Source organism: Doryrhamphus excisus, linkage group LG20 (assembly GCF_037039965.1).
Source record: "Doryrhamphus excisus strain RoL-2023G ecotype Guam linkage group LG20, RoL_Dexc_Guam_v1.1, whole genome shotgun sequence".
Taxonomy (NCBI): Eukaryota; Metazoa; Chordata; class Actinopteri; order Syngnathiformes; family Syngnathidae; genus Doryrhamphus; species Doryrhamphus excisus.
In genome coordinates this window covers 6,762,501-6,789,197 of record NC_136376.1, presented here as the reverse complement: position 1 = coordinate 6,789,197, position 26,697 = coordinate 6,762,501, and the positions used below count along the sequence as shown (strand labels likewise).

The window sequence follows — 26,697 nt, the reverse complement described above, 5'->3', positions numbered from 1 at the left end:
GGTGACTATGTGAGTGATATTTCAGGTTTACGGGGCGCTTATAATGTAAAAACACGCATTTAGAAAGTCATAAACATGTTTTCTATGGTCAAAGTACGAAAATATTACACTAATGAACATTGAATATATCGAAATGCATTTAACGTGGGCGGGTCTGAAACCAATTAATCACTATAAACTATAAACATTTTAATGCTTGAAAATGCTTAATTTAAGCCAAGAATATGTCAAATTATTTTAATATTTGACTAAAAACAGTGGTCATTTATTAATGATTAAAAAACCTGCATTATTCATCCAACCATTTTCTATATTGCCACTTATCACAGGGGTATGCTGGAGCCTATCCCAGCTGACTTTTAGCGAGAGACGGGGTACACCCAGAACTGGTCCCCAGTCAGTCGGATCCCGCATATCGATAAACAACCATTCACACTCACATTCCCAATATGGGAGGAAACCCGGGTACCCGCACTGGGAGGACATGTGAAAAACCACTAGGCCACCATGCAACCACTACTATATATATTCAAAGGGTTTGAATTAATTCATAATGAAAATGAAATAATAAAATTAGACAGCGTTGAGTGTATCATATTGCACTTTAATCAGACATCCTCACAGTCAAACGTCAACACTTCCTGATCTGATACAGTCTTGCCATTCAACTTTTGGACACTTCACATGTTGCACTTTGTGTAAAGATGTATCCTCTACGTGTGTGTGTGTGTGTGTGTTTGGCATCCCCTGGCGACACAACATAAAGGAGCCGCATGGTTTCATAAAATATGAATGAGCAAAAAAGCAAACCAAAAAAAAAATAATGCACAAGTTCTGATATGAAGACACGACAAGTAGAAGGCCTTCATGTTTGAGGTGACATCACAGTTGATGTTTTTTTTTTTTCCAACAGGGTTACTTCAGTGGAATTGAAGTCTGGAGACTAGTTCTGCATACAAACTTCACATTTCAGCATTTGAACTCTAGGTAAGTGTATGATTATGTTCAAAATAATTAGAATATAAACCAAATATTCCTACTTTTTTCAAGCCTTTATGGGTCATGTTACATTTAATCACTACATGAGGTTAGCGTTACAATGATATGTCTTCATAGCAGTAGATTTCAGTATTGATTAACATGTGGAAGGCCATTCATGCACATAATGTGACTTTACACAATGGCATGATTTCCAAATCAGGTTCAGGGAAATGATGGACTCAGCCAGTGAAGTTTCTGTTTGAAATAAATGACCGGGATGTAAGACGGTAGGACCCTCAAAGACGATTATCAGTAGTGATGTATACGGCCTGCAGGGGGCAGTCTGTCCCTGCTCTGTGTACAGTCACACTCTAACCATCTGACTGGGAAACAAGAAACTAACAACAACCAAAAATCAGGTCACATGATTGGGATGAAGTGGGTGGGGCGGGGTTTAAAAGGCCTCAGTGGTCCAGGATGCGCAGGTTGCCGGACACGATCTTATTCTCCAGCATGGAGCCAGCGGGGATATCAATACGATCGCCGTGGTTGGCGATGATGATGACGGTACCCTGTGTGGAAGGACGAGAGTCAGCTGATTGGATCTTTAGCAGCAGTGACGGATTAAATAATGCAATGCTCCTTCTGGCTTTGGAACATTTTAGAGCAAGCAGCCAAGTGTATGTTTCACGGGCGGCCTCGGCGTGAACGTTTACCTTGAGTGAAACGTTCTTTCCAAAAGTGACATCCCCAGACACGGTCAGGTGGTCGAGCTCCAACATGTCGGGGATGCTCTCAAAGCGGGTCAGGTACTCCTGGACCTGAACATACAAACACAGACGTGTAATCAGGATCCGATCGATCCCCGCCTGTTCATGGTTCGGCATTTGTTCTTCAGCATATTTGCAGCTTTCTTGTTTTTTTATGATGGAAAGTGAAAAGTTTGATGGTGTTATCTACAAGGAAGTGCATATGAAGTCGCTCAACGTTTTCTAGCAGGAAGATGCTTCGACAAGGCGTGATGTGTAACGGAATTTAAAATGATGTGTTATTTCTTGTTTTTTTAAGATAGAAAGTGAAAGGTTTGATGGTGTTATCTACAAGGAAGTGCATATGAAGTTGCTCAACGTTTTCTAGCAGGAAGATGCTTCGACAAGGAGTGATGTGTAACGGAATTTAAACACATTAAACACATGGGGGCAACACATTGTGGACAATTGTGTGCTTCAGAAGTTCCCATAGCACAAAGAAAAGTCCTTCAAGGCATGTTTGGAGGAGTTTGGTGTGGAAGAACTTGAACGGTCTTGTGTGTTTCACCTTGGTGAAGGAGCTGCCTAGTTTGACATGTGGCGTGGTAGGGAACTCCCTCTTGGGGCTCATGGTGAGCGAGCCGGCGTCCAGGCTGTACAGGTTAGACATGACCAGCAGCAGGTCCGAGGTGGTCTTGACAGGGAGGAAGCGGCTCCGCGGCACGTTGATGCCCATGGCGTTGTCGAAGCACTTGATGGCGGCGCCTACCGCCGTCTCCAACTGGATGACATTTTGCCCGCCATCCAGTGTCTGAAAAGACAAGAGATGATGACGTGGTGAGGAAATGAAACGCGATGGCGGTAAGGACTCTGATGTCACGCTGGAAACACGATAGGCTTCTCAGCGTTGAGTCTATTTCTGTCCTCACACAGAGTGGTGGTGGTGCACGTAAGCAGACACTTTAAAAGGCCCCCCTCAAGGAGGGAGAATCATAGCCTCCAAAACTGGTAACAGGCAAGAAGTGAAAGGAAAACAACATGGAACACAATATGGCTTGTGTCTATAGAATATATCATTATAATGATATTTATCAATAAATATTTGTCATTTTTCCACCATGCAAAAAGAACAAACTACACTGTACACTGGTTGTTAGGATCAACCATTTCAGTTAAATATATCATATAGCAGACTACAAAGTGATAGATGAAAAGTGAAATGAAGTTTAGAAAATTTACAAAAAAAAATACTTACTTACTCATAATATTATTCCCAAACTAGTTTTTAAATAATGACATTTATTTTATTTTATTTACTTTATTTTGTTCGGTTACTCATAGTAATACAACTAAAAAGAAACATTTCAACTTTTTGCTCCTAAAATCACATTATTTTTCTTCATAATATTACAAGTTTGTTCTCATAAAATTGTGACTTTTGTTCTCATTAGAATACGACATTTCTCATATTATCAATTCAACTTTCATGTAAATTTTATTGTCGTAATTATGACTTTATTCCTATAATATACAATTTTCCACAGGCTAATTTTCCAAAAATGACACCTTTATTAGTTGTTTTTTCATATTACGAAAAAATAAAAAAATACATCTTTATTTAATATTTCAACTTATATGGTAGGGCTGGGCGATATTTCCTTTCTGTTCCAGTGTGTCCACTGTGTGGTCGCTCTCAGACTCACCTTGGGGTTGACGATGATCTCCATGTCCATGGCCTTCTGCTCCTGCAGCCTCTTGATGGCGGGCAGCGAGATCCACAGGTTGTTGGTGTTGAAGATCTTGAACTTGGACACAGACTTGAACTCATCCACATGCGCTTTGGGGACCTGGGCAATCTCCAGCAGTCGCAGTTTGCCCTCGTACTGGATCAGGGTGCCTCCCTAAAAGTCAAGAACAGGACATAAAAGATAAATATTTGTATGTTTGTTTCAAGTTGATTTATTTGTATTTTCTATAACACCACATTCAGTGTTTACAAAACCACAGGATGGTTGGATAGGATGTCGTAGCGCCACCTGGTGGCAGGTGATGGTTCAGCGCTACAAACCTTGACATCTGCTCGTGTCTTGTCCGTGACCTCCATGACAAACTCGCAGCGCTTCCCGTTGGGCTGTCCGACCAGGTGGTTGAGGATGTGCAGGTCGACGGTGGCGCCCAGGTTGTCGATGTTGGACACAAAGATGTACTCCTTGCCCTGAGAGATCAGCTGGTCCAGTAGGCCCGAGTTGTAAAAGCTGGCATAGATGTCGCCGTGACCCGGTGGGTACCAGCCCTCGGCGTTCTGGCCCGTCATGCTCAGGCTAGTGGACACGGGCAGGAGGGACTCTTTGTTGATGCGAGGATACCTGATGGGGAAGATGAAAAGGATATCCTTCAAAGAGGACTTCAAACGTCTGTGGAGATGAGGCAACACGCCAAACGAACCGAACCCACAAGCGTGTTAGCTTGATCAAAAAGCTCGAGAGCTGGATCAACGTCCTGTTGAGTCAACATCATGGAAAAAGAATGGCGGGTCAAGTGAGAGTAGCCATGAAGAATTACTTCTGCCCACATGATTGCTCTCATGATTCATCGCTTTGGAGCGATTTGATGGAACCAAAAGGAATTATTCTTGTGGGTCCACAGTTATGAAATCCAAATGTACTTTTGGACTGAATATCATAATAAGCAGCATTTTTTTTGTATTTGTGGGAATGCTCAACAATTACTGTGGTTTCTCTCTGAAAAAAGGCATGTTTTTCCCTGAGAAAACCCATCTCATTCACCAGAAGTTGGTAATATTTTTTACAAATGTGATAATAAAGTATAATAATATGTACAGCATATTGTCTGCGGCAACACTAGCTTTCAACGCTCAACTTTGTTACAACCTGGCCTGAAATTAATACATTGATCGTAAATCGTTACTGGAATAACAACGGGCAAGCAGTATGGATTATATACATTGGAGGAACTCCATCTCGGACCCATCAGCTTGCGTCCCATCAGTGCCGATGGCCATGGCGCTACACCAGATGGAAGCCCTTTTGAGTCCCTAAATAGAAACCTTTTTGTCTGAGCAATGGTTGCGAAAATACAAGAGAGTATTTGCATTTGACTCCATGTTGTCTTTCTGATTGACAGTTAAATAGTTCAAACATGGCAGCACACTCTCGCCTTCCCCTCCAGGATGTGGACCTTCAAGGCAAACGGTGAAACGTTCCATTGGACTGACTAAGTGACATTAAATATGAATGACTCCAATATTGTTGCTTGTTCAAGTACAACTTGAATCATATGTAAAGCAGAGAATCGAACCCAGGTCTTCCCGATCTTCTAACTGTGTGGCCACCATGCTAAACACTCCATCACTGTGCGGCCATAATAACAACGTAATAATAATAATAATACGGGCTACAACAAGCTAAAACTCTGAACCGCTGACGTCACTTCCTGTCTTCCACACATCTGTCCGCATGTCACAAAGATTTTCCAACCAGAATATCACCCTGTTGATAGTTGAGGAATCTGCAGGGCCTACATTGAAACATTTATTTGACAAGATAAGTAAATATTCTCAGGCATTTTGTATCAAGCCAGACAATAAAATGGAACAACATTTCCCCAGGGAGACTATAACCTGTGACAAAACTGTGCCAAAATCACAACAGTCGCTGTGATTTTTGGAGAATAAATTAGTACAAGAAATATCAATATGTACTGTATGAGTGAGGAGGTACTCTAGGGGCTCTCTAAAGTACACTGTCCAGCAAGAAAAAACAAGAAACTGCTCATGTTTGTCTATTTTTTTGATTATGTGTACTATATTGGGTAATACAAATGTAAAAGTGACTATAGGGGTGTTATTTCATGTCTTTAGGGCTCTAATAATGTTAAAAAAAACTTATTTAGAAGATCATAAGTAGGTTAGTGTGAAAATATTCAGTTTATAAAGAAGGAATCCTACTTCATGGAAATTCCTGTATCACTGTTGGGAACCAATTGACCGCGATGAATGAGGGACGACTGCAAGTTGTCATATATTTGACAACTTATATTTAAAACATAAATTAAACTAACAGTGAATGACATAGTATTCTTGTACATATAAAGTATGTGCTAACCTGCTCTGGTTGAAGGTGTGTATTTTGACACGGTGGTGTGTGTACTTCTGCAGGATCTTCTTGGTGTCCTCGTCCGTGTTGAAGGAGTTCATGAGGACCAGAGGGACGTCAGTGTTGTACATCTTGTTCAGGTGCTGCAACACACACACACGCACACCAGACTTGATCACCGGAACAACGTTCTTGGCAGGTTTTAATTGTCTCACAACAGGCACATTCATTCCTAATTTAAAAAAAGGCTAATGTTGCGACCTGAACCCTCACGGTCACTTCCTGTCTGTCCCCCCACGCAACTGTTCTTGTATTGGAACACATTTACAGCGACACACATGACTGCAAGTATCATTCATGTCTTAAATTTGCTTTTATTATGTCTACTGTATTGGGTAATTTGAGTGTAAAGGTGACTAACTTTTTTTTTTTTAATCACTTAACAGTCGGGTCTGGAACTGAATAACTGCAATAGACAAGGGATTACTGTAGGCACCGTTATCTCCAAATGAATTTGTTGTTTTGCACAATGTGTTCTGATTGGCCGATGTGTGCCTTGGTGAGGTGTCATGGCACTGCCTTTGGCATGAACTTGAACAGTCTCTGACATGCTGCTCTGCTTTGTGTGAGCGGAAGAGCTTGCTCACTTTGTCTGAACAAGTGAGCATAATGAAAGCCTGCTCAACTTTGGCATTAAGGATCGGGTTGAATGGGTTGAGTAACTTAAGTTCTATTTGTCCTCTAAAGTGGGACAAAAAGATTGTGTTGCTATTCATTACCCTGGCCGGGTGTCGGCCAGTCATTTGGAAAATATGACACACCTTTGGAAGGAGGTGTACTGTCACATCAGGATGTCCAACACATATTGTGTATTCATACATCTACACAATACACTGCAAACACAATTAAAAAGTATTTCAGCATTGTGTAGTCCAGTATGTTGACACTGGTTGTGTGGACAGCTCTTACAAGAAGAAGGCGAGGCAGTCGTTACCTTTTAATGATTTAGTCCACAGTTCAGTAGATCGACACAGAGTTTCTGCTGCTGTTGTGTAACCTAAAAGCTCCTCTTGATAAGATGATGCGGCACCTGAATGGAGGCGGTGTGTGTCTGTGACACAGAGTGGGCTCTATGTTCTCTCCAAACAGGTAGTTCGGACAGGAGGTAATGTGATCAGACCTCAGCAGAACTGGAGTGTAGTGATTGGGACACAAGAGAGCAGTGTGCTGGGAGAAGGGCGACTGGGCGGCGTCCCTCAGGGCACTTACAAAACAGAACCTCACTCTGTCACGCGCACACACACATATAATATATGTACCGGTTATACACAGTATAAAATGAATTCCACAAGATTGTACACATATGAATGAGGGAATTGGTTCTATTGGCAGTTAGGAACGTGTCAAGTTGAGATGTATGATGAGGAAAACACACACTTTCTTTACACACTCTTCATGCAACACACACTGGCCTCCACTGTATCCCTGTATAACCTACATGGCCTTTTTTTCCCCTCATGTCTGGCTTCCTCAGCTGGCAAGGTCAATATTTTTACATAACCATCTCCATATAGAGGTAGTAGTGGCCCAGGGGGTTCAGCCAGAAATTGGAGCGTCGGTGTTTCGAATCAGCCATCCATGTGTCCTTGGGCAACACACTTCATCCACCATGCCTCCTCCAGTGCAGCCCCATAGTGGTGTGTAATGAATGTTTGGTGATCGGAATTGGCAGCCACGTCAATGTAATAGTATATATATATATATAGTTGGAAAATGATGCATTTTTGCCTAGGTGTCCATACTTTAGGGTCACACTAAGATGCAAAATAGATGAAAATCCCAGCTTAGTACATCACATGGCCCTAGCATAGCTCCAGTGGTCATATGATGCCAGTGGAGCCCCTCCATTTGACAGCAGATTTGTGCCAACTATGGATCTACGTATAGCTGCAAGCAGCATGTCATGCACTCTTGATGGAAGAAGCTGTGACAATGACTACACTGTCATACTAGGATGACTTTTATCTGCATGTTACGTTGTTTTGACAAAATTAATACAGTTGTGCCCTTGTCACAACACATATCTAATTTTGTATCTTCAATCTTATCACAGGTTTTCAAATATATATTAATAAATCATGTTGTTTTGTGATTGAATATGGTCTATTAGTCAAGTATATGCATCTTTCAGCAACATGTGCACACTTTCTGCCTTAATAAATAATTTTCAAGCATAAAAATGGCTAAAAAAACTTATATTGGGTAATACAACTGTACAAGTGACTACGGTCATCCCTCGCTAGATCGAGGTTTGAACATCAGTCCCTTACTCTATCGTGGTTTTTCAAAAATTAATTAGTGACCACTGTTTCGTGGGCGACTGTGGCCTATTACTATTCAAAAGAATATTGAAAAATAAGTCGATAAGACATGACATTAGATTACCCTGACAATGCATGGCATCAGCCATGGCATCGCCGACATTCTCCTCCCATTCCATGTGGAAGTGCTAGTTTTCTGCAGTGAGCCCCTAGCCTGTACATTACAGTTGAGCAATGTGATGTAAACAAAGAATATTAGGACCGTAAAGGTGACTATAGGGGTGTTATTTCATGTCTACAGGGCTCTAATAATGGTAAAAATTGCATTTACAAAGTCATAAAAAGGGTTTCTAAGCTCTACCTATTAAAGTATTCTATTTATTAATACTAAATCCTGCTTTGCAGCAATTCACTTACAGTGTTATGATCGGGTCTGGAACCAATTAACCGTGACAAACGAGGGGCGACTGTATATGGGTGTTACTTCAAGTCTCCCTGGCGCTAATAACAAAAAAAAAGTCTTTAGAAGATTGTAAACAGGTTTTCTATGCTTTAACTACAAAAATATTCCGTTGATTAATTTTTTTCACTTATCAATGTCAACCTGCAGACTTTTGAGACATGACTGGACAAAACAAACATTAAACAGCTATCTGGCTCCCTCTGACGTAATGTCTTCTAGACGTACCGAGAATATGCGTCATCGAGGAGAGAGGTGGAGGCGGGTATGAACTTAATACACACTAACATGAGCGCATCTAAGCCCAAAGTACACAGACTTGATGTTGGCATGACATCACATCCTGCCAGGCCCATTCTGACATCATGACTGCGTCAACAATCTTGGCGAGGTTGTTTGTTCTCCCCCTCGAGTCCGCCAGTTTGACATCATTTTTTGTAAGACTCATTCTGAAGCTTGTCAAAGTGGGGAGAATTTGTTTACCTCAATCTGCTGCACCGTCAGGTCCAGGAAGGTGTTCTCATTGCGGACGCTGATCAGGCTCTTGGGGCCTTTACAGCCCATACTGGTACCGAGACCTCCGTTCAGCTTCACCACCACAAGTTTGTTCAGGCTGTCAGCAACGCCATCTGGAAGGCCCCGTGCCGCGATCTTGTCATAGGGTTGGATCTGAACACAGGCAGACATATTATATAACGAGACATGCCACCAAAAAGTCTTGTTAATTCTTGAGTGGTGTGATTTTAGTGCTGCTGTGGTTTATTTGGATGTGGTCAGATATGAGCCGTCACGGCGGTCTTGTGGTTAGCGCGCAGACCTCACAGCTAGGAGACCAGGGTTCAATTCCACCCTCGGCCATCGATGTGTGGAGTTTGCATGTTCTCCCCGTGCATGCTGGGATAGGTTACTCGGGTTTCCTCCCACATTCCAAAAAACATGCTAGGTCCAGGGTGTACCCGGCCTCTCGTCCAAAGACAGCTGGGATAGGCTCCAACACCCCCGCGACTCTTCCCGAAAAAGCGGTAGAAAATGAATGAATGGTCAGATATGAAGGTAAAAAGTCCTCTCCTAAAAAAATGTAATTTTATAAAAATATATTTTATAAATAATAAACTGAAAATGAAAAAATCGAATTAAAATCCATCCATCTTCTATGCCGCTTATATCTCTCAAAGGTTGTGGGGATCCTGGAGCCTCCCCAGCTAAGTTCGGTCGGCAGGACGCTGGACTGGTCGCCAATCAATCAATAGGGCACAATTAAAATGCTTTATGGCAAACTGAAATAGAAACATCATCATAATTATGTAATAGGTAAAAATTTGGACTGCTTTGAATCATTTACACACAATAGGACCTTTCATGTTACGGAAGGTTGTCGTTGATTAATAATGTCCTCTTTGTGAACCCCTGCATTTTCTGTAAGATATACTGTATCTATGAATGTGAATAGTCTCATTCATACGGGTCACTCAGGACATTCACGGGGCTTAGAAGACGTATCACCTCTCATGTGAGCCGGCTTTATCTGTTCATGCTCAAAGACTAGGTGGGACACACACCAGTCAGACTAGATAGGACAGCTCTAGACTGAAAGCTTGGTGCAAGATCCAATCTATTTATTCTCTAAAAGAGCAGGCAGGTCCAGAAAGGAAGGTCAGTTCTTAAGTGGTGTCAAGTAACAATCGTCGGGATATAATGGAGTGGGGCCTCTGCCTGCCAACGATGGTATCATCTTTGTTAGCACCCCATTCGGATATAAATGATGAAACCATTGTTTATTTCTTAGACGCTAAATGACTAAGTATTTTTGGAAGGGATAAAAGGACAGCATTGATGTGGGATAAACTGTTCAGAATACATCTATGAACATTTATAAACGGGAACAATGATGATAAAATATGTTGATATATGATAAAATATGTTTTGTTTGGACAAGAGTGAAAATGCTGACGTGTTAAACTTCCTGATTGCAAACCACAACAAAGCAAAGCTCCCCACCCCCCTTCGTCCCACATCGAGGATGATGTTACAAACACAAGCGGCACACTCAGTGAGGTGTGTGACAGAAAAAGGATACCACAGCTGACTTGCATGCATACAAAATTTAGCACACTTAACAGGATGGACCAGTAAAAGTCAGTGAAATGTTTTAAGAGACAAACCGCCGTGAAGCATATTCAGCTTGAGTGTAATGTGTGGTTGGACAGGATTCCCATCCAGGCCTTGTGTCCCCTGAAGGGAGACGGCTTCCCTCACCAGATGTTGACTTTGTATTGTATTGAGGCATTTAACACAGCCAAGTATTTGATGCTTCTGCTAGTTTAGCAGGATGGGCCATGTTTGTATAAATAAAACATTATTTATCAGCTTCAGTCAGCAAGGAAGGAAGACATCTGTGGGAACATTTGCAATGAAGTAATGTCTTACTAATGATCATTTCAATAGGTTACCCTTACATTTACAATGTGTGATTGCATTTCAAAGGCACACTCGTTTAGGAAATTCATTCAAGATGACTTAGGCATTTTGACAAGGTATTGAAAGTATTGGGGTAAGTGGCCAATGAAAATGGTAATAAAAAAAAACAAAGGGAGTTTGTGGAAATTTTTATCAATTTGTGAGGTCAAAGGTTACTGGTGTAGGACTCAAGGGAGGGCCTGCTGGTTCATAGAAGCATATGAACCTTGGCTTGGTAGTAGGAACAGAAAAGGGCCTTCCATAAAGTTGGAAATACAATTGTGCAAAAGAATTCCAAGACAACTCCTCCGTGAATCACCACCTCACTGTGGTGGAGGGGTTTGACGGCATGACTGATTCTAGGAGGTACGGTATGTTGTCTGGGGCTATATGCCCCTGGTAGGGTCTCTTATGGCAAACAGGTCCTAGGTGATTCAGACCGATTCAGAAGACCCATATGAAGAAATGCAAAAGGAGGGGGCCACGCCTCGCTTGGATGTGGGATACCAAAAATAATAATAATAAAAAAAAACAGACCCTTTGTCTGTTAGGAAAAAAAAAACAAACCCACTCAAATATAGACCACACACAACAATAAATAAAACAGAGTATCAAGTCTTTGTAAACAACACTGCACTTAAATAAATAATGATAATTAAGTATTATTCCTTAGTAGGCAAACAAAGAACAAGAGATAAGCCAAAAAAAGTGCAGACAAGCCACAGGCCAAATGCAAATCTGTAGCCACTTAATTTGACAGTTGACCTTGTGTGGTTTAGGCAGGATCTCTTTGTAGTAGGAATGTTACCAGCTGTGCTCAACATTCTCTAAGACCTGGTGCTTGTTGCACAAGGAATTAAAGTTCGTGACATGTACATGTACATTTTCCCCGGTAATTTGTACTGTTCGTCTGTTAAACATTTACACAATTCTCGAAATGTTGGCTTTTCAACTGTATTGAAAGTTTAATTTGTTTTGCAATGTAGCAAGTGACACCGACTGTGAGCGCGCGTCTATACTTTGTCTGTATTTTTTGCCGACCAAACACCTTAGTAAGCGTTGACTGTCGAGACGAAGGCTCCGCTGCACCTCCATCGGTTGTGATTTTTCGCATTCGGGAAAACTGGACAGGATCTAATTTTGCCTTTCTTCGTCGTGACTACTTTCGAACAAATGTCATTTATCTGTTTGTTGGTATTCACCTGCGCTCACCTTGTCCATTCGCTTTGAAACCTAAATATTCCCACACTGGGCTGTGGCATTCGGCTTTTGTGCCTTCATTCATGTTTGCCTTTTCTTGTTTGTGACGCAAACTTGCAGAACTCTCTGTATCCACTTGCCTCATTATCATGCATCTACGGCATTTTTCAACTCACTAATCTTGGCCACCTCAGTGCTCCTCGTGCCTTATTCTCCTTTCCTCTCATCATGCAACCTTTTTGCTCTTTCCTCCATATGACATCTCTCTCTTCTAACGCTAAGTTTGCAAGCACAAAACACGGCGCTCACGAGAAAGAGGGCTGTAGGGTGCGTGATGGTGGAGTTACTGGGTGGCAAAGACAGACTAGGCTTTGTGTGTGTGTGTGTGTGTGTGTGTGTGCATGAGAGGGAGAGAGGTTGTGGGCCACTGAGGATGTTTTGTACAAGCTCAGTGAGACAGAACCAACATCTCTACACGGTGAATGCTCGATAAACTATTTACTGTTATGCTGATCAACTCAAATTTGGTTTGCCAGGCTGTGAAAAATGTTGCCAACCGCAGTTTGTAAAAAAACATTACAGTTAATTTGGGTAATTCATTAATAAATAAATGATTAGTAATGCGATTCATGGATTTCAGCCCCTAATCCACTTTACCACTTTTCCCAAGGGCTAAGTGGTCATGGACAAACAGATTAGTAGCAGAGATGCCTTTACCAATTTGCCAATACTGTCCAACACTTCATTCAGGTAGCGATATCAACCGATACTAACGTTCACATCTCTTGTAGTGAATGAAAAAGTGAGTGGGAGTATCGAAGGTAGACATACTCCCCCTCCGCATAACTAGCTCTTTCCAGTCAGTCCAAATTGCATATTTACAAACTAATGCAAAACTACAAAAAACCAAATACTGATATGATCTAATTTTTATGCCAATATCGACACAAAAATATCACTAATTAATATGGGTTTAACGGTACAGGTAGGCCTGTCACAATAATATATTTTGTTCCCAAAATTTTCAATTATTTCTTATTATTCGTAATTTTTTTTGAATGAATAAAGATGTTGTGATGTTCAGAGTGTCCGTGAATGCATCTCATGAGGTTAGTGTGAGGAACTGTCACTGCAATGACTAATGGACGTGTTTGTTTGTAGTTTGCGACACACATATGGTGTTGGAATTGCACTGCTGTTGGTGTATTCGGGTTAGAATAAAGTTCTAAAAGAGTGTCAGACTCCGAGAGCCGTGGCTTGCCATGATGCATATGCGTTAATTACGCAAAAAAATGGACGAAATGAATGCCGTTACCATGTTATTTTTGAAAGCCAGAGTTATATGATTTCCATTATTTCCAGTGGGAAAATTAGTTTCCAAATGCAAACAAATTTGCGGTTAAGAAGCGTCCTGGTACGGATTATGTCTGGCCTCAGGGTTCATGCTGCAGAAAGCAACATCATTTGGAAACTGTAAAGACAAATACTAAATGCAGACAAACATTAGATTTGCTGATGGCTATCATGCATGAAAGTTCAAAGGCCATGGACGTATGCGCAGGGAGAAATCAACTTATGCAATATGTGGGTTGGTTTGTTGAGCAATGGGGACTGTGATCCTCCAAAGGTCGATCCACAATGTCAACAACGTGTGCCTGTGTGCCACACTTCCTGGCTAGTAATGCCAACTGCTTGGTTTGTGCGTCGACCTCACATTGTACCGTTTGTGACCATGTAGTGTATGCACAAGCCACACAGGAAGCTAACTTACCGAGTCCTCGGGCGGCCGTTGTATCTTGATCCACTCCACTGAAGGCCCCTTCACCTGCAGAAATCTGTGAAAAAGACTCTTGAAGCCCTCAAAGTCCTTCTTGCATGCCTGAAACACAAAGATTTCATTTAGGTATGGGTCACATAATGTGTGTGTGTGTCTGTTGTCAGGTAAACCTTTGTGTAACTGTAACTTTCAGTTGTACGTCAAAGTGCCATTACTTGGGTGTGTTTGTTGGTTTGTGGTGTACTGATTAAGTTCCCTGTTCTATTGGACCATACAATACATGCGTAAACTAATCTAACTGAGACACATTTTGCCTTTTCTTCCTGTGGTGAAGCACAGTGATGTGTTGTGTATCTTCTCACTACTATTGTTGGACTTGCTCTGTCTCAGGACCTGATTTCATTGTGTGGTCCGCAGACCACCATAACACAAAAACTAACACCTATAACACAAAGCTAACATGTGCAGCTATCCATTTTCTAAGCCGCTTGTCCTCACTAGGATTGCGGGGGTGTGCTGGTGCCAATAGCCTGGGTGAGAGGCAGGGTACAGGGTACACCCTGGACTAGTCAGCAGCCAATCACAGAAAAATCCCTTCCTGTGGTAGTACTTGGGAGTAGTAGTAGTAGCAGCCCATGTGATTTTGCCCACCAACCCTGACTCTAAATAAATTATTGTATTTTGCACAGACTAATTAGGAGTTAGTTGTTATTTTGGAGTTAGTTGATACTATTTTAGTTAGTTGATACTATTTTGGAATAGTTGATATGAGTATGCGTGACATGAATTAGTTAATGATAACAGGCAGTTAGCAGAGCAAACACATTTTCTATTTAAACACAGCCACATTAGAATGGTAGAAATTAGGGATGCACTTGAAAGGGAGCCAGAACCTGAACACATTTAAATGTGAGTGACGCTGAATAAAATAATTCCCTGCTGAATGTCAACATGTCGTGTGAACTAACAACAGCCAGTCTACATCTGAAAACACCTGCTTAAGAGGTACCATAAATGTATTAACTGTTACTTATTACTACTCTATGGTCGGCTGCACCCAACATCTCTATGGTGAAATCCATGATGTGGACAATATAACCTTATCTTTTTTTAAATAAACTTGGGAGTGATAGAACAAAATGTAATTTATAATGCTGCAGTTGAAGAACGTGTCCCCACCCTCCACACACATGCTTTAAGTATGTGTTTGTTAGCAGGCGGAACCCTCGCTGGCACCGCCACACAGTATGTGTCACTCTTGTGTTTTCCCAGCCTTACTCTGTGAACTCCTCCGCCTTCCCAAATCGTAACCAGATGGTTGAGGAAGGAGATATAGGATTGGGGAAATTGGGCCTGGGGGGTTGTGAATGAAGAGTACCTCTCTGTCAGCGCCTGGGGCCGTGTCCAACAGTTTCTGCATCTCAGCGTGCATGGAACTCTCCAGCTGTTGCCGCATCATTTCTTGGAACTGAGACATCCCTCCGTTGAGCGCTCCTTTCCTCAGACCTGGATCACCATAGAAGATGGGGAAAGTGGGGTCAAACTTGGGGTGTACTCACACTAGGCCATGTGTGCCGCGCTGGAATCCCACAGTCCCGTTTGCTTGTCCCATCACTTCTATTTGACCGCATTACCGTATTTCCCTGACTTTTTGGATTATTTACTATAAATTTTCCACTAAATTTAGAGGGGAAAAAATGGCACCGGTATAACCAGTAACAGCGGCACTTGTGCATGTCATAAAATGGCATATTGTGGCATGCACAAGTCTGTGAGGACCAGGCAGCTCTGTATTTGACAGGAGCCAATCGTGAGCTTGTCAACCCATCAGAAATTGCAATCACGGTGTCATCTTACAACATTGAAATCATCACGCAGCAACTTAACACTCAAGGTAGAAGCAATCAATATGCAAACGTGTAGCAATACAAGTTTAAAATGACAAGTTTTCCCATAATGCATTTCCTTTGGGCAAAGCATGTCATTGAGGGACAAGCAGCTTTGATGGATGGATGGATGGATTGATTGAACAGATGGATGACACTGCAATGCTGCCTCTGTCCACCAGACAGAGCCCGGAGCCTGAGGGAAACTCACGTCATTGCAGCGCCTCAATGAATGCATTGCTCAGATGCAATGGCTTATATTTTTTATTTCAAATCATATGAGGACATGTTTGTATATTTTCCACATACAACTTTTGAGTGTTAAGTTACAGTGTGATGAATTTAGTGTTGTTTGTTGAGATGACACAGTGAGTCAGACTGTTATGTTATACTGGTATATATAATAACCTCCTGGGATTTCCAATGGTTTGTGGTGAGTTCAATGATAGCTTGTGATTGTCTCCTGCCGAAGAAAGAGCAACCATGTCCTCCCTGACTTGCGAGTGGCACAATAATAAAAATTGTAGTAGTTCTGAAGTAAAGGAGATGTCACTAGATTAGAATTTAGCCATAAATTAGTCCCACCGCTGCAGGGTTCAAATTTTAAGAACACTTAAGGCACTGTACAATGTGCCGAGAATGAGCGTACGCACACCCTCAATGTCAAAGACTGCTGGCTTTGGAAGAAAACAACTTTTGATGAACATGTTGAGTGGCTGAAGGTTAGTCGAGAAGCTCTAGATAATAATAATGGTAATAATAATTCAGTAGAATGAAACAGAACAAACAGTTACTATTGAAAGACAAAATGTAAAGGTCACTGTGTCTTTACAAAAGCAGCAAAAAAAAGATCTGACATTGGAATGTAAATGCAGACTCTGTTCCTACAGCACTGAAGTGGACCTCTGATGTAGGCGAGAAAACAGGGAAGCTGTTGCTTTGGCAATGTAGGAGTGGACAAGTTCATCATGGCGTAATTACTGACGCTTCTTTCCGTGACATTTTCTCACACTAATGTGATCCAGAAGAAATGCTCCACCAGTGCAAGGTTAGTTACATCTGGAGACATGATGTCAGTACCTCTGGTGACACATCCCCAAAGTTGTGATAAACATTCGGAAGAACATTAGAATGTTTTTTTTTTTTTAATTTGGGGAATAATGAATCACTTTTCCTGTTCATGGAACAGTGTGTTAGAAGGCACTGTTCACTTATAAAGACGTTGAAGGACATGACAGGAAGCACTGTGGCCAAACAATCCATTAAATTCGACCAAAACCGCCATTTGTAAAGATTTCATTAAATTGTTCAAAGATCTTCTTGTGTCAACCTCAGCCTAAAAACTGTGGGACTTGGAATGTCTCCACGGTCCAGCTGATGCTTGCATGCCTTACTTGATTACATCACCAAGCACGGTTCCAAATGTTGGCTAGACTAGTGTAAAACATACCACTTCAGGACTCTGGACACAGTAGTGGAAATCTGTTATGTGAAGTGACCAGTCAGGCTTCTCTGTACTTCCGCACAATGGACCAGTGTGGATTTAGGCCATGGTAAGAGAACCTAACTGCCGGACTGAATGCCTCTTCTGGATGAATGGGCAAAAAAAATCCCATATACACACACACATTCCAAAATGTTGCAGAAAGTCCTCCCAGAGGAGTGCAAGCTGCTGCAGCTACAAAGGAGAGAACAACTCCACTAGATGTAGATGGATTTAACCTTAAAGCTTCATTTATTGCGTGAGGGACCTTGAAAATGATGCCAAACAGCATTGCTTTGTCAGCAACGCACACAGGACTTTGGTGCTTGGACAAAAAGTGATAACAGGAAACAACATTGCAAGGGAAAAGTGACGAAGGATGCCATGGCATCCGGAGCTGGTGCAGAGGAGGGAAGTGAGCCACTTCCACAATGCTTGACAATCATACTGTATAGTAGCTTACATCATTTTAGCACAGAAACTTTGCAGTTTTAATAGTTAATCATTTAAAAGCTGTGAGGGCTGTATTGTTTTCCAGCTCGATGTGAAATGCTACAATTTTCACTTCTGTAAACTTTATAATAAAACTTGTCCTGTTAGTTATTAAAGGTCCCCTAATATGCAAATGTTATTAATTCTGTTCTACCAGTATTATGTGTCCCTAAAATGAGATTAATCTATAACCTTCCTCGCTTGTGGTTCGAAGTAGATGTCAGCCAGTGGAGCATTTGCCAATTTTGGTGTTCTCTGGCAAATGCCAAACGTCCTGCACGGTGTTGGGCTGTAAGCACAACCCTCACCTGTGGACGTCGGTCCCTCATACCACCCTCATGGAGTCTTTTTCTGACTGTCTGAGCAGACACATGCACATTTGTGGCCTGCTGGAGCTCCTTTTGGTAGTGCTCCTCCTGTTCCTCCTTGTACAAAGAAGGACGTAGAGGTCCTGATGCTGGGTTGTTGTCCTCCCATGGCCTCCTCCACGTCTCCTGATGTACTAGCCTGTCTCCCGCTAGCGCCTCCATGCTCTGGACACTACACTGACAGACACAGCAAACCATCCAGAATGGCATGCATGGATGCCGTGCCACCATGCCATCATACAGGCACGTTGTGTCATACAGGCACGTGGAGGCCACACACACTACTGATGCTTTTTAGACAAGTCTAAAAGATTTTGACTAGAATTTTGAAAGGATCAAAGTTAGATCCAACATCAAAGTTGGATCAGCCTGTAGTGGGTTTTTCCACTTTCATTTTCAGTATAACTCCAAATCCAGACCTCCATGGGTTGATACATTTGATTTTCATTGATCGTTTTTGTGTGATTTTGTTGTCACCACATTCAAATGTGGAAAGAAGTATTTCATAAAAACATTTCATTCATTCAGATCTACAACATGTTACTTTAGTGTTCCCTATATTTTTTGAACAGTGTATATTGGCAAAATAGCATTAAATGTTAATGCACTGTCCTTCACTAGGCAGTTAAAGCTGTTACTGTAGATCGAGAATTATCTCATGGGAAATAAGCACCAAGACATAATTTGGTCTATTTGACATTATTTAAAGTACACTTTCAAAAAATAAAAATAAATAAATAAAATAAAGTACACTTTCACTGAACCACTTACCTTCCACATAAAGTGCCATGTTTAAGCAGTCAGGAAACAGTCAGATGAGGTTAAAAACAATTTTAAAAATGTAATATTCCCGAGAAACAAGTCAGTTATTTCCGAAGCGTCATCCCCCCCAGGTGAGTAGTTTCCATCAAGTGTATGCTCCGGTGCTTGCTTAAGTGTCAATTCATTCAGTGCTGAAAGTCCAATCACCACTGGAGCTCCAGAGTACAATACATTCCGTCCAAGTCATAAAAAGCGGCAAAACAAGGACACATTCACAGGTATCTTGCTGGACAGTCGCCAAATTGAAGCGTAGTCTACAAGACATGAACACAACTCTGTCCTTTTTAAACGCCTGCCTCCTGCGCCCCCCCCCCCCCCCCCCCCCAGCCCCAAATGCCGTAAACCACGTCACAAGTTCTGGCTGTGACTACCAATCTCTGCCCAGGTTTACCCTTCACGCCAACTCCCTCATTGGACTTTATGACCACGTTATTGTGGCAATTTTCTCATTTTTTACACTGGAGTCCAGGCATGCATGTCAATTATTAACCGGTGAGACACACACGCTCCCATCTGCGGGACGTGCCGAACGGGACTTAGAGGAGAGAGAGGCTGATAGAAGAAAGGAACGAAGTCTAGTTGCGATGCGCGAAGAACACTCAAAAAAACGGAGGTGCCCTCAACGCACCGCGAAGGGGACCCACTGCTGTTGCTAAAATGAAGCCCCTCTGAAAAGCGCTTGGCAAAAGCCGTAGCTTGCTAACACGGTTAGCACCAACGACGTCAAGCTCAAATGTAAATGACGCATTCCTACCGTTTGTCCGCAGGATGCTGGCGGAGGGGCGGTCGATAGAGTCGGCCTGGTCCAGCGGTTCGAAAGGACCTCAGCAACTCCCCCAGAGGACACACGCCGATATATTTATTTTCTCTCCGCGGGGTTATGAGTCAGCACAGTAGATTCCGATTCGCCATGTGCATCGTTGTGTTTTCCAAAATACATCAAAATGCGTTTAAAGTGTAGAACTTAAACAAACAAAAATATAAATGACTTAGTTTTTTCTTCATTACACTGACATTCCGAACAGGAACGAATTGGAACCTGGTGGCGCGAGCAGAGCCAATCAGAGTGTAGCTTTGTGGTGACGCCATGTAAAAGGCCAATCACTTTTTGCTACGTTAAATGGAGGGTCTGGACAGTTGGAATGAAAAGTTCGGCACTTGCGAGAGAATCGTCTTTTTTGGTTCAACTCACTTGTTTGTATAACCCAATCTCACCAGTGTCGGCATATACGATACCACGCGTTTTTACCAATCCATTGCGTTTTAACAGAAAAAACGAAGGTTCGTTCATTTTAAGAGGAGGCTGTTTCGTAAATACGTGTCGTTCGCGACCGACAGACTACTTGACAATTCCGGCTTGAAAATAAAGACTACGTTTAAAATCCACGAAATCCATGACACGCAAGCAAATGACACAAATGCGTTTTGCGTGAATAAACTACAATGAAGTGATACAACTCTTGCCATTGGAAAATAAGCCAAATTGTGCCTGTTATGTGTCATCCTGATATATCACATTAGCAAATACAGGATCACAAGAAGAAATCACAAACTGGCTGTGTGGCAGCCCACTCCACCTAGCACATTGTGGAGTCGAAGCAGTGAGTCAGATCTGCTGCGTCATCATACTCATCCAATAATAATAGAAACTACATCATAGTACTGCTCTAAGGGAACAGTAGACAAGTAGAGAAATACTGCCCCTCTCTGGTGTCATGTTGCTATTGCACTAGGAATATGTGCTGTATTTAACATTTTCTCAGTAACCTACATGAGTGCATGGTGTTTTACATGATGTTGCATTATGTTCTGAGAAAGGACACATTTATTCACTCAAAATGCATGCCTGGTCAAGTCTGAAAAAATTGACATAAAGTCTGTCATACGCATCTGCTCGAGGAGGTTTCTTTGTGCTCACAATAAATCACAGCTTGACGGTTTGTACTTAAAAGCATGACTTTTGACCTTAAATGGATTGAAGGCCAGTGTTGTATTTGCAACTTAAAGTGTACTTTTAGCACAATATCTCCTTTTCAGCAAAGTTTTGATCCATTTTGGACATGACCTTCATATGTAATTGAATATAAATAAGCCAAAATTGGTCAATTTAAAGACATGACAAGCAGTAAAAACACTTGATACACAAATATATTTTTATTATATATATATATATATATTTTTTTTTTTCAATAGTGAGCTATTGAAAAATCTTGTCCAATTTTTATGCAATCAGTAATAAAATCAATTACTTAATCATTGATTTTGATATTACTGAAAATAGGTTTATTGGTTATCAAGACAACAAATCCTCTAAATTAAAAAAATAAAAAAGCATTCACCATTAGGCTCAATTCAGTTCGTTTTTATTGTTACATTAATGCTTATGGTATTAGGTGTGAATTGCACATAGCAATTTGTAGTACAAGAAAAGCTGCTAATAAAGTAAACACACTTGCAGATAGGACAATGCCGTGTGACAAATCTTAGCAAACATGTTTGTCTTTATTGCACAGTGCATCCTTTTAGTAGGGAGGAAGATTGTAACAGCAGACACCGAGGGGGGAGGATGTCAAGCTTCCATGTCTGTGCTGGTAACATCCACGTGGAATCTTTTTTTAAAGTGCACATTAGAAGAGCTAAGGCTAAAACATTCCAGTTGACAAGTCTTTTTTTTCCCAGTTCACAAAACAAACATGCTACGTTTCTCTCACACGTACAGATTCATATAGGGGAGATTATGGAGTGCTTCATCATAGGTTAGCATCTGGCATTTTGACGCCGTACGAACGCTGTTTGTGTGTCGTCACAGGGTCTAGTCATTTGGCCAGAAAAGCTATGGCTGTGTCCCTCTCTTCTATCAGCTCCGTGGCCGTGGCCTCCATCTTGGCCCTGGAAAAGTCATTGACGGCCAGGCCCTCCACTATTTTCCAAGTCTTGTCCTGAGGAGAGAAAGTATGGTCATTGAGGTGTTTTGGAGGACAAGTATGCTCATTTCTCACCTTGATCTGGACAGGGAAGGAGTAAATGAGGTCTTCTGGGACTTTGTAGGGGTTGCCCGTAGAGTAAACACCCATGGAAATGAACTCCCCCTAAACAAAGAGTATAGGAGGATTTGTGTTTATTATTTGGCTCTCATTAGATAGATTACTTTAGTTTTAAGAATAGGTTATTTACCTCTGGGGTACCGAACCAGATGTCCCTCATGTGGTCACAGATGGCCTTAGCTGCAGACATGGCGCTAGATAGCTTCCTGGACTTGATGACAGCAGCACCTCTCTGCTGCACCGTCTGCATTGCAACGAAATGGAGTGTTATGGTTTTGTCTGAATTGGCACAATTATGTATTTACACTCATTCAGGAGTACAAAAGTGTGTTCAAAAGAATTTCCGAAAATACCAATGCAACGTTTTTGTTTGTGCTCCCGTTTTTCATCAGCTGAATTCAATGATCTGAAACTTTTTCTCTGTGCACAAAATATTCTTCACAAATCTGCGTTTGTGAGCATTCATCGTTCATAATCCATCCACCTCACAGTTGTGGCATTTCAAGATTAATGCACAGGTGTGTTTTTGGATGGCCACATTAAAAGGCCACTCCAAATTGTGCAGTTTAACCGTACTGGGGATGGTCCGCATCTGGTGTGTCCACCATTTGCCTCAAATATTTTGTATACCAATCCAGGGCTCGCCATCTTCAGCACTCATCTTGTTCATTAGCCGAAAGACAAAGCTTGACAAAATTAATCAGTAAAACGAACGTGTAGAAATCTAAAATAAGTGCTGTTGATAAGCAAAACGGATTAGAGTAAGTAAAAGCAGTGTAATTTTGTGTTTAAAATGTAAAAACATTGGCAAAATTGACTAAACACATTGCTGTGGTAATTTGCAATTGTTCAGTCTGGAAACAAAACTCATTGTTGACTCACGGTGATGAAGTCTCCTTTGAGCCACGCCTCATCCTTCACCGCGTCAAAGCAGGCGACCTCGTTGCCAGACATCTTGACCAAACAATGGTGAACATCTGGGTACTGAGTGGACGAGTGGTTGCCCCAGATGATTACATTCTTCACGTATGTTGCGGGAACGCCACAGCGCATGGCGACCTATCGGCCGGGCACACAGACAACAGGCATTTGAACAGGTGCACAACATAAAAGGAACTTTTCCCCACCTGAGAGCGAGCCCTGTTGTGGTCCAGTCGGGTGAGGCATGAGAAGTTCTCTTTGGGGATGGAGGAAGCAAACTTCATGGCAATCAGGCAGTTGGTGTTGGCAGGATTTCCTACAACCAGAACCTGAAACCACAAGCATTCATTTACGTGTCAGATATGTTAACAGGGATCAGCTGACCAGTTGTGGTGCGCTTACCTTGACGGTCTTCTTGGCATACTTCTCCAAGGCCTTGCCCTGGCTTTCAAAGATGGCTGCATTGGCTTTGAGCAGGTCCTTCCTCTCCATGCCCTCCTTCCTGGGCATGGAGCCCACCAGAATAGCTATGTCCAGGTCCTTGAAGGCCACTTCCTCGTTGCCAGTGGCCACAATGGCTGTGTAGTGATTTTTAAAAAAAAATTATGAGCCTTCTCAGCATTCCCGCTTATGTCAACCAACTCATCAAGTCTCTGTCCACCATGTTCTTGTTTAAGTCAACATTGACATACAAGATGTTGGCATAAAAATTAAGACCCAGAGCGTTCATTTCTGTGAAAACTGGGTCAGTTTATGTTAACATGTGTTGCATTGTCAACTTCACCATTATCGGTAATAACGTGAGGTGACTACTGTGCAGAGACTTCCTGTTCTGTGGCTGGACATTGTTAACCTGGATTCTATGATGGCAACTAACAAAATACACCCATTTCATTTGTTTAAGATTATTTGCCACTGGAAAATGTTTTTGCACATGTATGAAAGCATCGTAAAGACGTACAATTAAATCATCACAGATCACAGTATAAAATATTACAAAAAAACATGATCAAAATAAAAATGTACACGAATGCAGGAAAACCATGTCAACAAAAATCACATGACCCCATTCTCCTTATGTGTCTGGAAAAATTGCTAAGTAAATGTACAAGTAAGTCATGGAAAGATTCTGTTTTGGTTATGTCAACAACTGCTTATGTCAACGTCAGTCAGCCGGTTCGAGGCCAGGCTGCTACTACTACGGTTGGCTCCATCTCGGTGCGTGGCGAGTTGTCTTTGCAGCACTGTTGCTTGCATGGGGCCTCTGACGGCCCCATGTCCAAACAAAGCACAGGACAGCGCACTTTGAAAGGAAAAATTCCAGGTCACAATGGAGACGACAGAGTGGCGCCTCGTGAAATGATGGTTGTTTCAATAACGAATGGAACAAAAAAAAAAGGATGTTTACATTGCTTGAATAATTAATTCCTGCACATTTACATTTTCGAAATGTTGTCTGAAAAGATCTGCACGATGGTCTGAGATTACAGTCGTAGGGGACTTTAAATGGTTACCTCTCAGAAGAGGGAGGGCGCAGTCCTGCAGCTCCATGACCACACCATCCAAGATCGACAACATGGGCGGAATGTCCAAGAGAAGCAGAGTGATTGGCTGCCATGAAGACCCAAGACAGACGTGGAGTGCATGAAAAAAACACAACCATGAAATGGAAATGAACAATAGTTGCACAACAAGATTTGACAGGAATCTCAGGAACTCAGTCAAGGAGTGGCCCGCTCAAGTGGTTTTAAATTACACCTGAGGTGCTTTGCACAGGATCCATTTCACTAGCGTCAAGGACATTCCTTGCTATTGCGAGCTGATCAATTCGGACACACACAACATCTTGTCAAAGTCACTCAAGATGACATTCACAGACATTTCCTGACAGATATCAATCTGTCACACCCATGATGTCGTCTAATCAAGTCAGAGCTCCTTTACCTGATCTTTGCCAAAGACATCTCCCTTGGAAATGCTGTACAGCAGAGAATAGGCAATCTGCCCTGCAGCCCCCGTCACCAGAACTCTAATTGGCTCAGACTGGAAGAGACGAGGCAAAGAACACAGCAGTTAGTACTATTAGCATTGATTTCACACTGGGGCCACAGGTATGGAGGTGGCACTTTGATTGAGGAACGCAGACCGGGTGTTGTCGACATTCTTGTCGATGGGATTAACTTTAAGGAATTCGGTCAAATATAGACTCTTTGAACTTTCCATACATACAGTACATAACCGCGTGGAAACCGCATTAAAAAATTCTTTTAGAAAACTTCCAAGGAACATAAAACATGCAGGTATGCAACACCGTGTTTGACAATCAAAGACAGACATATATAATCATCTCTGTATGTTACATATCGTCGACGAAGTGTTAACATTTTCACTTTGTAACGCGAGGAATAATATCTAACAAGTACATTTACTGCATACACTCACCATGTCCACTTATTAATAGCGTCAAGCCGGACTGTCAGCCTCACTCTGTAAGCCGTGTGTGAGAGCACAAGTAAAAAAAAGAAAAGAAATATCGCGACACTTGGAGAGATCAAACGGTGTTTACTAAAGTCTGGGATTTGTAGTCCCATTTGTAATATTACTCGTACGTCTGAGATAAACGCAGCTATCAGCGGCACGCTTTTCGGTAACATTGTCATCACATACATTTCTTATATAATTCGACTTATGGTAGTGCCGCAAAAAGCTCACAAGTCATAGTTTGTACCGATAGTTTAGCACGTTAGCTTAGCCGTCACAGTGGCGCTTGTTGCGTAGCGACGCTAATGGCGTGCAAGCGGTTAGCATCTAGCAACGAGGAAGCTAATAGCTAACAAACTTTACACATGTCGCGGACAGTGAACCTCAGGTAGCACCTATTTTGCAGTGCATGTAAATGTTTACTCGGAATGCATGTTGTCTAAATGACGTTTGACGTCGTGGATATCTTTAAAGTATAGTATACAATGGCAACAACAAAAGTTTGACAGGTGAATCGAAGGTAGAAGCTACTTCTGGAAACATCTTCAGTGTAAGTTGGCACATTTTCTGTGTTTCGTAACTTTAATCATATTTTAACCGACTCTTATCTCTAGAGTTCTTCAGTATGTGATTAGGTCTCCTGTCACTACTCGAAGATATACTTTTTAAAAAGGTTTACCTAGATAGGTCATTGAATATCAACCACAGACATCCCATTGTTATTAATGCATTGCCCAATTACTGTGTAAAGTTATCTATTTCATGATTAAGTCATGCAATTAAGACATGCAATTCATTTATGTGTTATATGTTTGCAGGGTACCAAGGCCGAGTGTTTCTGGCTGTGCTGTCTGGTTTTGAGTTGAGAGGCCCATTTCCAGGTGAGCATTTTTGGTGCAATTAACGTGAACTGGTTGCTCTGCACGGTCTGTACGGTTTGTTTGGTCAAGTGTGAATGCAGTCCAGGACCAACACAGGGGTCCGAGACCACCTGAGAGATGGCTAGAATCAATGCACAGCAGAAAGTGGAGTGAAAATTTTAAAATCCCAGAAGAAGTTTTTTGGTTGTGTTGCACAGTTTCCTGTAGTCTTCAAAAATGTCATCTCCTTGCACATTTTTTAAACATTTTTGTGCAATTT

General features: G+C 41.8%; 3 protein-coding genes across 12 annotated transcripts in view; 1 reads left to right on the top strand and 2 right to left on the bottom strand.

Annotated features, from left to right (window-relative positions):
* Positions 1-583: 583 nt before the first annotated feature.
* ugp2b (UDP-glucose pyrophosphorylase 2b) lies at positions 584-20,168 on the bottom strand. 3 transcript variants are annotated; one of them, XM_058058196.2, is made up of 10 exons: positions 19,866-20,168; positions 15,439-15,566; positions 14,055-14,162; positions 9,110-9,295; positions 5,855-5,988; positions 3,799-4,096; positions 3,434-3,631; positions 2,299-2,541; positions 1,698-1,802; positions 584-1,553 (listed from the first exon to the last, which is right to left on the bottom strand). In XM_058058196.2, exons 2-10 carry the CDS (start codon positions 15,535-15,537, stop codon positions 1,446-1,448), a joined length of 1,479 nt encoding a protein of 492 aa, XP_057914179.1. In that variant the 5' UTR covers positions 15,538-15,566; positions 19,866-20,168; the 3' UTR covers positions 584-1,445. The 3 variants fall into 3 exon arrangements, with proteins under 3 accessions (XP_057914179.1, XP_057914178.1, XP_078643407.1); XM_058058195.2 differs by lacking the exon at positions 19,866-20,168 and adding an exon at positions 19,061-19,410; XM_078787281.1 differs by lacking the exons at positions 14,055-14,162; positions 15,439-15,566; positions 19,866-20,168 and adding an exon at positions 13,001-13,031.
* wdpcp (WD repeat containing planar cell polarity effector) overlaps positions 5,887-26,697 on the top strand; it is a 77,528-nt gene continuing 56,717 nt past the window's right edge. For 4 of the 8 annotated variants that reach the window (XM_078787278.1, XM_078787279.1, XM_078787280.1 and 1 more), the window contains exons 1-2: positions 25,642-25,723; positions 26,376-26,438. The gene's annotated coding sequence lies outside the window, so the exon portion shown is untranslated. Of the gene's footprint in view, positions 5,986-25,600; positions 26,108-26,375; positions 26,439-26,697 lie in introns of those variants that run through there. The other 4 variants (XM_078787277.1, XM_058058181.2, XM_058058182.2 and 1 more) reach the window with 3 other exon arrangements.
* On the bottom strand, positions 21,459-25,663 carry mdh1ab (malate dehydrogenase 1Ab, NAD (soluble)). The gene is made up of 9 exons (XM_058058198.2): positions 25,519-25,663; positions 25,021-25,119; positions 24,591-24,687; positions 23,479-23,654; positions 23,283-23,405; positions 23,038-23,214; positions 22,286-22,399; positions 22,111-22,200; positions 21,459-22,050 (listed from the first exon to the last, which is right to left on the bottom strand). Exons 1-9 carry the CDS (start codon positions 25,519-25,521, stop codon positions 21,928-21,930), a joined length of 1,002 nt encoding a protein of 333 aa, XP_057914181.2. The 5' UTR covers positions 25,522-25,663; the 3' UTR covers positions 21,459-21,927.